This window comes from Halichoeres trimaculatus, unplaced genomic scaffold (assembly GCF_033239565.1).
Source record: "Halichoeres trimaculatus isolate MK-OKI-2021-1 unplaced genomic scaffold, fHalTri1.1 fHalTri1_scaffold_18, whole genome shotgun sequence".
In the NCBI taxonomy this organism is placed as follows: Eukaryota; Metazoa; Chordata; class Actinopteri; order Labriformes; family Labridae; genus Halichoeres; species Halichoeres trimaculatus.
In genome coordinates this window covers 31,370,204-31,383,239 of record NW_027437196.1, presented here as the reverse complement: position 1 = coordinate 31,383,239, position 13,036 = coordinate 31,370,204, and the positions used below count along the sequence as shown (strand labels likewise).

Below are 13,036 nucleotides of genomic sequence, written 5' to 3'. Positions count from 1 at the left end.
TCTGCTGCACAAAAAACACTGCTGTAGGGTCATGTGGGTGCCGAACTGATTACGTCGATCCTAACAGATCACAGATCAATCATGATCCGTTGCACCACTACTAATAAGGTGCAGTCTGATTATGTTTCTTTTACAAAAATCAGTTTTCAAGAGTCAACTGGCAGTTGTGAGCTCAGCGTTTGCATGTGTGTTCTGTAACTACGACCGTGGAATGAAAAAAAACAAAAGAAATTGACTGCGGCTCGTAGGCTGCACCGAGTAACTTACCATACCCCAGGCAACGGGCGTCTATTTTGCTAAACATGCTGCTACACCCGGTGTTTATTTGGAACCTGGCGTTTAATTGGAACCCGGCGTTTATTTGGTATTTCACGGTATTCAGTACAGAAGACTACACTCAGCAGCTCTGAGTGGGCTTTTATTAGAAGTATTATTATTACTATTAAGATTACTTTTCATTGTAACCTACCTTACCAGGAAGCAGGCACAAAAAACGTTTAAATGGTTTTATTCAGCATATAGATAAACAAATCATTATGTGTATGGACGTTTCATGCAGGATCTTTCCTCAATGTGTTTCACGTGTGTCTCATAGTAGCCTCCCACACAAGTGCACATTTGTATGTAAAATGTAATGTAATAGGCTTTCTAAAATCAAGTTTCTCTTTGTTAAAAATGGTGAAGAAAAAGTGCCCATTTGCTTGTAAAAAATGAAAAACAAAATAGAATCTCCAACTGAGAACCGAGTGAGATTGAGCGTGCATACTATTTACTGTAAACTTTGAAACACCAGCACTATCTCAAACGTAACTTTGTAACAGGAGTAATACCTAAAAGCAAATGAGTGAAGTGAAAAACATTTCTATTCTGCTAAATTAAATGCACAATGTAAGCACAATGACTTGACTTTTTCCATTCTTGGATTAAGACATACTAAGTATCAGAGCTTTGCGGCAGGAAGAAGTAAAACGTACACTAAAATACGAGTATAAGTTTTAATACAGTAGAAGTGTAAGTCTAACAGTGGGGAACCTTCAGGGACTTCTAGGCCTTCAGAGAAGGCCTTAAAAAAAATCTGGACCAAAAAATATTTGTATCATATATCTCTCTATATATAATTTCTCATTTAGTTGAATAAAATACATTTAATACATCATGTAAGTTTTAAAATTAAGTGTACTGCAAAGCTCACTTCAGCAATGAAAGGGTTACTGTCTTGAAACATGTTATCTCTATCAGAGCACAGTTTGCTGGCTCGTTTAGTGGTTAGGACTTCATGAAGGCCAGGCTGTGGCTGTTTCCCAAAGCCAAGGTACCTTGCCTTGCCTTGGTCTGATGTGGGCGTGGGGTGGGCGTGGGCAGGCATCCACATCATCAGTCGCTGCCCAAGTGCTGTTCCAATGTTCATGTCCTCCGGAGGCATATGTCCTCCGTTTGGTTAGCATGTGGCTAATTAACCGAGGATACACAGGTGTATCCTTCGCTGCCTTGCCCTGGCTATAAATACCCACCATGCAACGCGTGAATCTAAAAAAAAAAATTAAACAATGGAAGGAAAAGACGCACCACAGGTAGACGCTCCAGCGGAGGCGCGTGGTACATTCCAATTCAAATGTAAGTAACAAAATACACCTCTGAAAATAACAACTTATACCATGTCCAACACTTAACTCTTTTGTGTGTCACTCACGTAACTAATTACTGAGAAGCTGCACCTGCAGAGTGTCAATGATGTGAGAATAAAAAAGCAAAAAGTTTACAAAAGTGGCAAGCCACGACAATATTAGTAGCTGCTTGAGTATACGGTGTGCTCCCACGTTTGTATAAACTTTCCAAGCACTGTCCACAGTGCAACACATGTTATGTGAGACAATGTAACTCCAATTACATAAACATTTGTGACAGGAATCTGATGGTAAAAAATATAACAAATATTTTCCTTGTACAGGGACGAAAGACTTAACAGAGCAATTTATTCGACTTCGTGCCTCGAACAGCAACCTTTTCACAGGGGCGCGAGACACAGCCGCAGAAGGCTACAGGTGAGCCATATTCAGTATGTTCCCATTTGATTATGTTCACCACTTATCTTTTTTCATATCATCACACAGATTTATTTTGTACCGAATGGGCCTGACCCATGTAACCCCCTCCCAGGCAAGGAAAAAATGGGACAACCTAAAAACAAAGTACAGGGTAGGTACATGACATTTCATATGTGGGAAAATGTACATGTGAAGTCAACTTTCTGGACATGCATTCATTCTGTCAGTACTTTCAATACATGATCTCCTTTCCTTACATCAGGAATGCAAGCGCCCTAAAACGGGCCAGGGGACAGAGGACGGCAGCGCAACGGCAGCTACTTGGCCCTTCTTCACCCTCATGGATGAAGTCCTAGGCCAGACTGCTGCTATTAAGCCGCTCAGCCTGGTGGCTTCCATCCAGGAGGGTGAAGAAGGGCCAAGCACCTCCTCGGCCAGCTCCTCGGCCAGCTCCTCGGCCAGCTCCTCTGCCAGCTCCTCGGCCAGCTCCTCTGCCACCTGCCAGCGGCGTGGAGTGGAGGAGCATGAAGAAGATGATGATGAGGAGGAAGAAGGCGAATATAGCAAAAGGCCAAAAAGAGGCAAAATGGACCCTTTAATTGAGCTGTACAGACAGGACATCAAAGAGCAGAGGGAGATGGAGGCCCAACGCGAGCAGCAGCGGAGGGAGCGGGCTGACCGCTATGCCCCCCTGTTAGAAAAATTAATTGACACCTTAAAACACAAAGAGTGATTAGTTAGGTCCTATATTTTTCTATTAATATTTATGTTTTGTATTTGATTTTGTTTAGAAATTTATGTTTGGACATCATTTTAATGGCCAACAAGGCAGCCTTTTTGAAGGGCACTTTTATTTATATTTTCATGAATAAAGCCTTATTTACAATTGGTATGTGCTACATTTTTTATGGCAAAAATGAACAATACCTTCTGTAGTCATGGTGGTACAATAAATTAAAATTATTGTAAGAGCATAGAGGAAAGATGGTAATTGTGGCAAACTGTATTGCACAATTTTTACTGACCACAAGGAAAGATGACTGCACAAATAGCATATCCAAAACTGATTAGATCGCCATGCTTTTATGTGACTGGTGATGTATAATAGTTCCATGCAAAGTCTACAGTACTTTTCATGTATAGTAGGGTAACACTTTACAGTCAATTGGGATGCAGATAGGCATTCCCAATGCCTGATGGTACGAGGTGATGTAGTTGGCATGTAAGAACTGGGAACCCAAATGCACTTTACTTGACTGAATTATAGTTATATGTAGCGTAGTTGGGAGACATATTGGCATAAAATTGAGAGTAATGGCAGATGCTGAACAGTGATGTGCATTGGAAATAATGCATTATTAAGATGGGGATTGAGATTTGATGTGTGCAATGCACAAAGAAGCAGCATAAAACTAATGTGTAGATCTGATGAACATAGATTAACATACTTCTTCATTTCTGCAGGAAAAAAAATGCTGCTACAATGAACCTTACTTTAGTTCATATTAAACATACACAATACGTCTTGTGTAGCTTAATTTATTATAACAAAAATGTCAGAAACCAAAATGTCACCCAAAGATAAGCAAAAAAAATATATAAACAAATTAATCCTCGGTCATGTCTGCAAGACATAAAAACAATATACCAATTAGTAAAGCATACACATCCATAAAAATCCACATGAAAGACATTGTATGCACAGTACCTGACAATAGTCATGGTCGACAGGCTGTTGCTGCAGAGCTGACACATGTCCAGCAACAGCCTGTCTGAGTGCAGCCCCACCAGCTGCCTCTCCGGGTAGTTGCTGCACGTCCCCATCTTCTTCCTCTCCTGCCTCCTCAAACGGTTCCTGCAGTCTGTCCCCAACTCCCAGACAAATGTTGTGCAGTACTGCACAACATGCCACCACCTGAGCAGAAAGCACAGACAAGTGACCCTGTAACTGCAGTGCTATTGTGCTATGTTTAAACAATGCCATAGTCACATATTGTTAAAATCATCACCAGTGATTAGTGGATATTTACCTTTGGGACAAACTGCACATGTACTTCAAGTGCTTCTAAAAAGATGCACCTGAAGCGGGCTTTCATCATCCCAAAGGCACGCTCAATGATAGAGCGCGCCCTGGAATGATGATGGTTGAACCTTTGCTCTACCATGCCTCTCACTGGCCGCTTATATGGAGTAATAAGGGCCAGGGGGTCCTGAAGACATGGATAGCCACCATCTCCAACGAGGAAAAACCCTGGGGGTGGGTAATTTCCTCGAAGATAGATGGGACTGTTTCTCAGGATGCGTGCATCATGCACGCTGCCTGGGTACCCCACAAATATGTCCAGGAACCGGCCCTGATGGTCACACACTGCCTGGAGGACAATGGATGGAAACAGCTTCCTATGAAAGGACAAAAGGTGTCAATACTGCATAAAAAAGATCAAGACTGTTACATTACAATAGTAAAATTACCGGTTGATGTAATCCTGACCATCAGGGCCACCTGGACAACGAATTCGGATGTGGCATCCATCAATTGCCCCAGCCGTCTTGGAAAAGGCTGGGTGATGGGCCAGCTGTCCGAATCCGTCACCCACAACCTGGACTTCCAGGGGGTTGGGGAGGGATATGAACCGGGGAAGAACACCGACCACCTCATCTGCCATCCTATGGACCACCCTGTGCACAGTGGAGAGAGGCATTTTAAAGACCCTGGAGACAATCCTGTAGGCTGAACCGCTGGCCAACCAGAACAGGAACACAAGTGTCTCCAGGGTCGGGCCCCAACCATGCTGCCTCTCCAATTGCAGCACTTGCATCAGGGTGTGGATGGCAGCTCGGGACAGACGAAAGTCTGGTACGGTGTCCTCCCCCCGACAGAAGCGCTGCAGTACAGGTACTGTGAGGCTTACCTCACAGTAAACTCGACTCTGTTGGAAACAAAGGCGGTTTGTTATTATTGTAATTCTCATGAATGTAAGCAGTGATACTTTTGGTTCCTGAGATATAATACATACATGTTTGTAAATTTAGGGGAAATGGGGGGGGGGGGGGGGGGGGGGGCTGGCTGGCAGTAGGGAGATTGTTCTGAATATGTAAAGCACACTGAGTAGCATTTCTGTATGAAAAGCGCTTTATAAATAAAGATTGATTGATTTATTGATTACATAGAGGTCATTTGTCCAATATAATGTCACATGTGGGGAGTTCACCTACCACATGTCCATTATATGCATTATATGCACATGAGGTAGGTGAACAACCACTACCACAGCTTTTGTAAAGCTGGGCTTTACACAAGCTGATTTCTATATTGCATTTCACTAGTCCCTCAATTGAATGTACATGAGAGTAAATTAACATTTGCTGGGATGTGAAAATGTTTGGCACAACATCACGCAAATGAAAACAGTGAGTATTTAATTTGGGACAGGTTTAATTGACACAGTTACATCCTACTTCAGGACTGTGTGGCTTCAGAGTTACCTGCACTGAGCGCATCTGGCGATTACGCCGACAAAGCATGCGGCGCCGTCGTCGGGCGTCTTGGCACCGATGCTCGTCTGCGATTTCCTCCTCCATTTCTTGTATTGCATGCACAAACAACATGCAAACAGCAGTTGCCTCGGCCTGATCCATCTTACCTGCTATTATTGACAGGACTTTCTCCGGGTGGGCGGGGGTTTAAATAGCGTCAGAAAGGGGCGGGCTTACGTTTCTGGATGCCTTTGTAGGCTGTTCCATTAGCATTCCTTTTGAGCAGAGGCAGGACACTTGCCTTGGATTGGAAGGAAGTGGCTTCGGAGGCAGTGCCTTCCAAGGCAAGGCAAGGCAAGATGCCTTGACTTTGGGAAACAGCCCGTGTTTTAGTTTGGAGAGAGACAGGAAAATTGACCAATCACGATTTGATTTTTTTGGGGGGCGGGACAAAAACAGAAGAGCATAGGCCTTCGTGAAGTCCGAACAGTGGGCAGAGTGGTGAGAGCGGTGAAAGGAATGGCAGAAGGCGAGAACGAAGTTGTGGCTAGCTTGTTAGCATTTTTTCAGCGTGTGCGAGTAAAAATTTATCTGGTCGTGCGAGTGCGAGTGGATATGTCTTAATACTTAATCTATCATGGGCACTGTGTAAGACATTGTGGTTTGAATTCTTCCTCTCTTTCACTGGCTCAGTCAGTCTCCTCCACCTGAACACTCTCCTGTTCTACAGAGAGAGCGCTATCGCGTATACACACAGCGCGTATGCACATCACACACCAGAGACAGACAGAACTTCATAACGACACAGGTTTCACTATTTTAGAGTCAGCCTTCTCACTATATGATTCCTGCTGCTCTAAACTCTCCTGATTGAAGAGGATGCTGCGTTAGAGCAGAGCTACGTTAGTTTAACTCACGACATGTCATGTTGACACCAAAAAAGAAAGATAGAAAACCGCTGAGGCTCTGGTCAACTCTTCATCAACAAGTGCAGCACAGTTATCTGTCTCTGTCTCTGAGGTCTCCTGCAGCGTCTTTGGATCAAACCAACTAAGAGAGAGGGGGTGGATGGTTTTTGAGTTTTCGATATAACGCCCAAGTACGGGACTTGATTCACTTTCAAAAAATATTATCGATCACAAGAGCATGCTTTAAGTGGGGGGACAATCAGGAGAAATCACAAGCCAGGAGAACAGCCAGAGAAGGGGTTTAAAAATGGGAGACTCCCTCCTTATTCAGGAGTGTTGGCAGCCTGCCAGTACTCTCGATGGGTAAAAGTAACGAGTTTATGTATGACACAGATTGACAAAGATAAAAACTAAAGACATTTTCTTCATCATTTTAGGTTATTTAAGTAAGTTTTGTAAACTCACTTAATAATGTTAGTCATTGTTTTATGTAAAGCCTCTTTTTTATTTTTATTTTATTTATTCAATGAAAATGTTTTTTTGTTAACTACTTTTTTCCGCGATTATTTCTTTTCTGGGCTGTGAGGGCTGAGGTGAAGGCCTAGCTGTAGTACTCACGGTTCGCCAATTGAATCATGTCGTGGTGTTTTTTTTTGCTCTACAAAGACTTTTATGCATTAAACTGTAATGTTCTTTTTGTTGTGATAAGTATCTAATTAACACATTATTCCTTTTAAGCTCATATCACATAGCTTTAAGTAATACTTTTTGAACGAGTTGTTGCTGTTGAGTTGATGTGCTAGTTCACTCTGTAGAGTAGAAACTCAGCTATGGCTTCTAAAAACATGAAGGGGTTGTTGCTTTTTAGTGAGAAACTTACTAATTAAAGCTCACAATATTTTCATTTGCTTCAGAATACAATATCAGCAAGTTGTGCTGTCTTTAAGGTACTTGGAACTAAAACGTGAATAAATAACAAACCTTTACATTGTGACCACAAGATGGCAGCATGTGCTTACAAGAGAAATCACTGCAAAAAATGTCATCCTAGTATTCAGACTGAACAATATTGAATTAAAGATACAACACCCACCAAACCCAATTTATGAAATTAACGGTACAGGCATGATTTTGGTATGTCTTGTTTGATGTGCGCGCTACACAGGATCTCATGTGTTCACCTCTACTTTATTGTTTGAATGGTGGCACAGCAGTAGCGTTTGGTTTTCTCTTCAAGCCCCTCAAACCTTTTCTGTGCATTTTCTGATTGATGGAAGTTCCCAACTAGATCATCAATTTTTCTCTGCCTTGCATTTTTGTTAATCTAATCTCTAACGCTGTGATAACTTAAATCACTGACAGTATTACACACAGGAATTTACGAAAAGTAACGATTAATTCATTTCAAAATACAAACAGAAAACTAAACTATACCAAAAAGTATTGGGTGTATGAAATCAGTAAAGTAAAGTGTATGCGGTGTTGAAGAGTGCGTTAACCAAATCCAAACTAAAACAACAGGTAACTCCAGCTCCTGGCCTAGGCAAAACAGAAGAGAAAAAGGAAGGGGGGAAGAGCAAGAAATGCCCCCTTTTATGCTGGGTAGAGCAATGAGCCCAGGTGCTCCAAATCACCCCAGCACCTCGAAAGACACAGTAACAACTGCTAGTCAAAGACGACCAGCAACAGGGGTCATCACAGTTATCTTATCTTATCTTATCTTATCTTATCTTATCTTATCTTATCTTATCTTCAGGGACCATGAGTATTTTTCTTGAAAAAAGTGTGGGTTTTTTATTTGACCCAAAAGGATAATGATAATCGCTGAAATTACCCTAGTGTGGCAGATTGCACTGCCAATCACTTAGACAACACAAGGCATAATCACCCAGAGAATTACTTTCAGATGATCTGCAGCATGAAAAGGAGAAACACAGTCCTCAGCTTAATAAACTGAACACTATTGACAATTGCCCTCATCCTCGTCCATCATAAAGGAGCACTCTTTTTTTTTTTTGAATGATCATTGCTGCTTTTGCCAGGTTCTTCCATTTACATTTTGAGTCCAGAAAAGAAGCAACAAATCCAATATAAAAGTCAGTTAAGTTCAGGGGTGGTGTTTTACTCTGTGCTCCACTAGAGGGCAACGATACTTCAGTGTTCAATGTATATTGCTCTGTCATCTCTGTCAGTCTACTCTGTGTTGGAATAAATATCACTCTTCTTTTGAGGATTATTTATCCCCTAAAATGCCCCAGCTTTTAAATCTAACCCCTACAGAAAGCTTTATCATTTATTTTGTTATACATAAGCCCACCAGGAGGAGCCTACACCCAAGTTAAATATATTTCATCACTCATTTCAGAATGTGAAACCCATACAGTATACAGATTTATTACAGATTACAGGCGCACCTGCCCTGCGCCGGCCTTCGCCGTGCGCACAGGGCGTGACCGGCGCACTTTGCAAGTTTCCTGTAGTGCCAAGAGAGGGGCAGTACAGGCTCACATGAGCGCAGAGCTGGGCATCCACGCCTCCCTCCGCGCAAATGGCAGAGAGAGAGGAGAAAAGCCGTGAGTGGGTTTAACACAGCCGAGCGCTGTTTTCACCAATCAAATGAGCGCTTCTCCTCGCCTTTAAATGCCCTGCGACTGAGGCGCAGCGTCTGATTGGTCTGAGTGATCTCCAGCACCTGGGAGAGAGTGCTGGTAGAGGAGACGGTCAGAGCCGCTGTGCCTGCAGCAGGTCAATGGACAGCGGGGCGCATCGGAGGACACGACGCGCGTCACCCTGTGGGCCAGCTCCCGGGACAGATTTAATCTGTTCCTTGGTCATTTATAGGAGTACAAAATGAAGAGACAGTTACACAGCTGGCTTATCCATTCAGAATACTTTTGATCCACCTGCACTCCTGGTTTGTCATCTCCAAGCAGAGCCTTTGGTGATATACTGTATACTCTCCCAGTGTCTCCACCTCATCCTCCTTACAATAATGTACTCCATCTTTTTAGATCACGTTAAAAATAAAGACTAAAACAGAGAAATATGGGAAATCACGGGTAAATCCTGAGTGACATACATTTATTTTGTCTCTTTTTTTCTTCGTCTTTTCTCTCCCTATTTTCTTTGAATTAAATGAAATGAGAGAACCAGATATACTCAGTATCAGATGTTAAGGCTGTTTATTGTTTCATTGTAAGATGTGCATCAAACTTCCAGCTGCCGTCAGGTTAACTTCCATTATGACAAACGGCTTTAATCTGACATCAGATGTGACAGGACAGTTAATAAAGATATAAATGTATATGCTGGTTCAGACAGTTACATTAAATAGTTATTGCTGTGATTGTTTACTGCATCAAAATGTGCCTGACACTCTGGAAACCTACCTCTGAGGCTTTGATGACATGTGAGCACATGTGCGCCTGTCACCAAATTACAGCTGCGTGGGGTGTGCTCCGCCTTGTGCCGATGATAGACCAGGTTGGAGCTGGTGAGCTTTCAACGCACTTTTTTGGCACGAAATTGTCACTGCGCCAACATGAATCTGCTGACACTTCCCCTTGGTGCGCCGTCAACTCCCTGTGGCGCGCGGTAACACCCACCTCTGCGCAGACGGTCTACCAAATTGTCAAATTGGCAGCGCACTGCGGTGCGCCGCACGAAATTAGCACTGTGCAGGCTGCGCCAGGCTTGCGCCCCCTGCGCTGCGCCACAAAATTAGAGCCCCATAACTTTACAGGAGAACTTTTTCACAATATTCTAATTTTCTGATACACTGCATTTTTGTTTTTCATTATCTATAAGACACAATTATCAAAATTTCAAGGAATAAATGTTTGTAATGCTTTATTGTATCTGTAATGAATCTATGTAATATATGGGATTCACATTCTGAAATAAGTGATAAAAAATATTAAACTTTTTTATGATATTTTATTTTTTTGAGATGTACCTGTATTTCTGATTACTTCTTTCTGAACAGATTTAATCTGCCCCATTTCTAACTTTAATCTGCTTGTGTTTTCTGATGTGTTTTTTTTGTAGTCTCACATTTTCACATCCCGATTAATCAAAATTTTTAAAGACGTCAGCTGAAGAGCTGTTGAGTTCTGCTGAATGTACAGAGCTTTAGCTTCAGACCAGCAGCCTTTGCACATTCCAGATGGAGTTTAGTGAGATCTTACAGATAGACTTTGGTTTGGTTTGTGACCCTGACATAAGATGTAAATGTAAACATGATTTAAAACATGATTGGTAGCAGTGACATAATTAATACATTGCAAGATGAAATGGAACTTCGGGCCTGACTTTGGACATGCCTGAGTAGAGGGCAAAAAAAAGACACTTCATCCAACAACAGCATTCCTTTAACAGAGTTATTCTAAAACATAAAGAAATGAGTGCTGTGCATAGACGTTGCTTTGATTACTTTTGAGTTGGTAATTGTAAACTCATTTCATACAGAGATAATCAAAGGGAACCCACACATACAGCAGATGGTCTTGGGTCTGTCACTACAGGGCACTGCAATCTGTAATTTGATTTAACCCCTATACTTTAGCATGAGAACACGTGCTGGCTGTTAAACCACAGCTCTCCTGTTGGTGACATTTCACCCATGATGCCTTTATTAAATACTGGATAATAGCCACTTTTTTGCAGTCTAACATGGAATTGCTGTGTCTCTATATGCCAAAACATGACCAAAAGAACTCAAACCAGACCAAAACAAAAGAAAAACGTTTAAAACTCTCCCGATGTACATGCTTCAGTCTACTACCAAATGGATTGCTGGTGTTAGATAAAACCAGAAATTACAGGCACTCATAAAAACAAGCAATGAAGTATGTTCATGTGTGCTGTTCATACTTTGTGTGTGTGTGTGTGTGTGTGTGTGTGTGTGTGTGTGTGTGTGTGTGTGTGTGTGTGTTTGTGTGTGTGTGTGTGTGTGAGAGAGAGAGTGAGTGAGTGTGTGTCTCCACTCAGTCACTCAGTGTCCTATTCTGTGGTGAAGGTATAGCCACAATTTGTGCATGCTTCCCGACACTCCCACCACTCCTTCTGCCAACCAGAGGGAGGACTGTCACCACCAAGTTAGGGCTTCACTCTATCCACTTTCTCCTCACTGTGGCATTCATCACGACATACTGAAAGAGAAAGGTAAGCCCTGTCATGTCTTTTCTGTTGTGTAACTTGTCTTAGCAGCTTTTTAAAGAGGATTCCTCTCATTGTAAACAGATATTGAGAATACCAGTGTCTTAAGACATGGAAATGAACTTATGAAGTGAAAGTGATGTTTGTCTTCAAAAGAAAGCATTCCATCGATACTTGTGATTAGTAAGTGGCCCCTTGTGTTTAATCTCCTTTTTTTTTTGGTTAATAGGATGGTTGTTTTTCATTTAGCAACTATGTATAAATGCATGTTTGTTTCTTGCTGTTACTTTTTAGCTTCTCCTTAACTTCATGTCACTGTTGCATGAGTTTGGTCTGACCACAAGTGACCAGCTATCAGGACAGAGAAGACAAGCTAAATATGCAGTATAACTGCATACATGCGCCTCTGTGATTATAGGTCAGCGAGGTCTCCTCTGCCTGAGCAGATGGCACAACTTCCCCTCTGTCTTTCGAGCTCAGTTGGCATTTCAAGTTGCATTTTTAGCATAGCCTAAAATAAGTTGTTGTTCCAACCAAATTACAGAATATAACTTCTCTAATTTAACTGGAAGAAATGGAGAAGGTGAGTGGGATTGTATGCAAGACAGTCAATGGATGACTCTTAGTTTTGGATGTGTTCATTGACCAGCATTAAAGAGCTCACTTATCATGTATTACCACAAGTTTTTTTAAGGCAGGAAAGAAATCATTTTTGTAGCTTTTCACTTTGAATGGAGTTGTACAAAGATTATTTATAGATTTTACACTACATTGTTTCTTCTTCTCTAAGAAGAAAGTATATATCTACAAGCAATGAAACATGCACCAACCCATGTTCAGATTAGACATGACTTATCTTGATTCAAAACAGCCTGCAGAAACTAGCTGAAGGGAATGTCAATCAGTGTTAACAAGCATAAGACTTGACCTGCATGTGTCACCCTTTGATTTGGTCACATACTCTCTAAACATACTGTGATTAAATATAAATTCAGATCACTAAGCTAACTATGAAAATAGACTATAGTGGCAAGTGGCACAAATACATTTGATAATATCTAAATTTTTCTGTGACTGTTTAGATCCTGAATAAGTGTGTCAGGTGAGCAGCAGCTCATTTTTACCCTTATTTATGCGTAGAGTTGGGTGTAGACCTCTGGTGGTTGTGGTTATCATTAAACCATGGTTCAAGCTCAAGCCCTCTTACAGCGGGGGGGCTGGCACACTTTACCTGGGGCCACATGAGACATCTAAATTGTGTTGGAGAGCCATCAACTTTCTTTCATTGTAAAATGAAATATTTTGAATAGCTGATACTGATAATCAGAAGAATAAAGCACTCTGTAAATATTTATATTGGGTTAAGTGAAATTGTGGTTTATAGGTCAAATAAGAAAACAAAAACAATCATTGAATCCTTAAATGATAGCGAAAATGTCTTTTCGTCTT

The 13,036-nt window shown here is 41.6% G+C and overlaps 1 protein-coding gene across 1 annotated transcript; it reads left to right on the top strand.

Moving 5' to 3' along the window:
• Nucleotides 1-1,318: 1,318 nt before the first annotated feature.
• On the top strand, nt 1,319-2,835 carry LOC141807717 (uncharacterized). Its single transcript, XM_074693893.1, has 4 exons — nt 1,319-1,614; nt 1,949-2,042; nt 2,112-2,196; nt 2,308-2,835. The coding sequence occupies exons 1-4, from the start codon at nt 1,548-1,550 to the stop codon at nt 2,776-2,778; spliced, it is 717 nt and encodes a 238-aa protein (XP_074549994.1). The 5' UTR covers nt 1,319-1,547; the 3' UTR covers nt 2,779-2,835.
• Nucleotides 2,836-13,036: the final 10,201 nt, after the last annotated feature.